Source organism: Octopus bimaculoides, chromosome 17 (genome assembly GCF_001194135.2).
Source record: "Octopus bimaculoides isolate UCB-OBI-ISO-001 chromosome 17, ASM119413v2, whole genome shotgun sequence".
NCBI lineage: Eukaryota > Metazoa > Mollusca > Cephalopoda > Octopoda > Octopodidae > Octopus > Octopus bimaculoides.
The window spans coordinates 36769426-36772284 of NC_068997.1; the positions used below are offsets into that span (position 1 = coordinate 36769426).

General features: G+C 33.9%; 1 protein-coding gene across 1 annotated transcript in view; it reads left to right on the forward strand.

Annotated features, from left to right (window-relative positions):
- The first annotated feature begins 2069 nt into the window (after positions 1–2069).
- The window catches only part of LOC106873844 (cilia- and flagella-associated protein 52-like), a 55590-nt gene continuing 54800 nt past the window's right edge, over positions 2070–2859 (forward strand). Inside the window, exon 1 of the mRNA XM_014921357.2 lies at positions 2070–2212. Coding sequence (XP_014776843.1) covers positions 2152–2212 — 61 coding nt within the window. The 5' untranslated portion in view covers positions 2070–2151. The remainder of the gene's footprint in view (positions 2213–2859) is intronic.

Below are 2859 nucleotides of genomic sequence, written 5' to 3' on the forward strand. Positions count from 1 at the left end.
GGAGTCGGGGTCACCAATTGTAGGGATTCTCCGGGCTGCGTTTGTTCTTGCGTCGGGGTCACCAATTGTAGGAAAGTGGTTATACACCATTAGGTGTATACCCGCTTCCGTACATTAAATTTCTTGAAGAAACAACGGAACACAGATTCTGAACTATCAACACAACAATATTTATTTACAGAGGAAATAGGCAGCACTTCGCCCTTTGGTTGCTGAGACGCCGTCAATGATGTTGAGTGGTTATTTGTCTCGCTCCAGAGTTGGAATGTTGGAGAGAGCTGTCTCCAGAGTTGGAATGTTGGAAAGAGCTGTCTCCAGAGTTGGAATGTTGGAGAGAGGCTGCTTGTACGTCTGGGCCCTTCGTCGGCCGGCGAGAAAGAGAATGAATAAGGGCGCGAAACTTGGATATCGATGACTATGCATGCGCCTCTTCCTGTGTTCCTTCCGGAACTAGTCCCTGCGCATGCGTGGATAAGCTTTCCAGAAATGTCGTCTGCTATTTAAGGCGTCACTACAGTATCATTAAATACAAAATCTTTAAATTCCATTCATCAATATTCTTATTAATTGTTTAAGACGAGATATAAGAAATTTATAAAGTAGTTGGTTTTCCCATACAGATTACATTATGCAGTTTGGGAATGTTTATGAAAGTGAAATTATTATGTTAGATATTATGCTGAAAATCTCCTTGCTATGTATTAGCATTTATTGTTAATATTTCTCAATGGCAATGATTACTAAGTACAAGCAAATTGCTACTACTGCTGCTGGTCTTTATTATTATTGATGTTGATGTTGATAGCTATAATGGTGAGACTGCAGCAGTAGTTGATACTACTACTGAAAATAATGATAATGGTGATGAAGCTGTATCCAGTTGAAGGATGTGAAGTGGTTAGAGATCTTCTCTTACAACAGCAAATACAACAATAATTCAGAACTTGTGATCAGTAAATAAGAGAAATCAAAATACACTCCATACTAGATTCTTCATAATATTTTAAAAACGTATTCCTTCCATAACTTCAGGCAAGAACTCAAAGCTAACATACAGCACAAAAATGTTTTAAGAATTCCATAATAAAAACAGAAAATATTTAATGCAAATAAAATAAATATTCATCAGTACAGATTACTAATAATGAAATAAATCACAATATATGCAAAAGAAAATGAACAAATGAATATCAAAAAGTACCTCATAAACAATATTTAAATTACAAATTGCAACATATATGCTTTCAGAAAATACAAGCTAATACATCATATAACCTACAGATAGATAAAATGCTAAAATTCAAGTATTTTAAATATATAAATATGAGATGTGCATGCTTCAAAAATCATGCTAAAAAAAGTACCCAGGCTGGTATGAAAAAAGTGCTAACCCAAAACTAAGAACCTCACCCTGGATAGTATTCATTCTGGCTCTTTGCAGTGTGAGTTCAAATCTTGCTGTGACCTACTTGAGTGGGAGACTTAATCCGTTACCTAGTTGAACATCATCACTTCATACCTTTTGTGCCTCCCTATTTACAATCATTTGCGTCAGGCCTCTCGTTTGCTATATAACATAAATTCTCACATGTTAACATAACAAAGATTCTCAAAATTGCATGCTCATTGCAACACATTTGCAACAATAGTTTTTTAATATCAGCGAAAGAAACAGTGCACCTCATTATTATATAAACACATAAGCAAAGAAGAGGGTTTACTTCCTTCAGTAGTTGATGTCAGAGTAAGGTGGATGAATTGCTAAAGGAATGAATAATGTTAATATAATTATCATCATTTGCAATAACAGATAACCTTTTTTTCTTTTTCATCTTTTGCAACTTTTCAAGCTGGAACTAATTACTATTATTTGAAAATAGTTTCAGCAAATGATATTTCCTTGTATTATGAATATGTAAAAAAATTTTAAAATAGCACTGATTATATAATACCAACTGTTGTTCATTTTAGATTTGACTTGGGATAAATATACCATTTCCAGATTCAAGTGACAAGTTATCTCCCTTCCGTTTTAGTGTTATGTCACATTCACCTCCCTTTAAAGAAAGTTGATATTTCATTGCTAGGCAACAGTTTACATCTCGATTGTTTTTGTATAAGAAGTGTGTAGAGATTATCGAAATTGTGATCATGTCGGAAAGAACTGAGGAACCCGTCGAAATAAAACCCTCTTCTGTCATGGGATTCAATGGTTCGTAATTCACATTTTATTTATTTGCGTGTTGTATTTATTTTATTTACTTCACGTCATTCATTGTCAATTACATATGATAAAAACGTCTTATTCATTCTTAGCTAGTTATACCTATACAAGCGTGACCACCACGACTTCGTTTTTTCATAACTTTCAAGAAACTAGATATCTTACAATGAAATTTTCTACAAATACCTTTCGGAAGGTATAGATTCTGACGATATTGGAACTTTTTGTGAAAAAGTTTTTCGGGGGCGGAGGAGTGATGTTTCCTATGATTCACAGGAATCAAATTTATTTCTTCATAACTTTCAGAAAAATAGGTATTTTTTAAATAGAAGTTTCTACGAATACCTTCAGATAGTGTAGATTACGGTTATATCGGATTTAATGTGAAAAAGGAAAAGGTAGAAGCGCAGGCATATCTACAAATGCATACCCTGTTAGATTTGTTGCATCCTAACTTCCAGAAAAATGGATACTTTTAAACGAAACTTTCAACAAATAATCGCTTAGATCCTGTCGATTAAGTGTATGTAAAGATTAGTTGAAAAAAAATTCGAAAAGACTTTCGCCCGTCCCCCACCATGGTAATTTAAAAATGTCGATTTTTAACAATTTTTTTGCAGATTCGTATTCCCCAT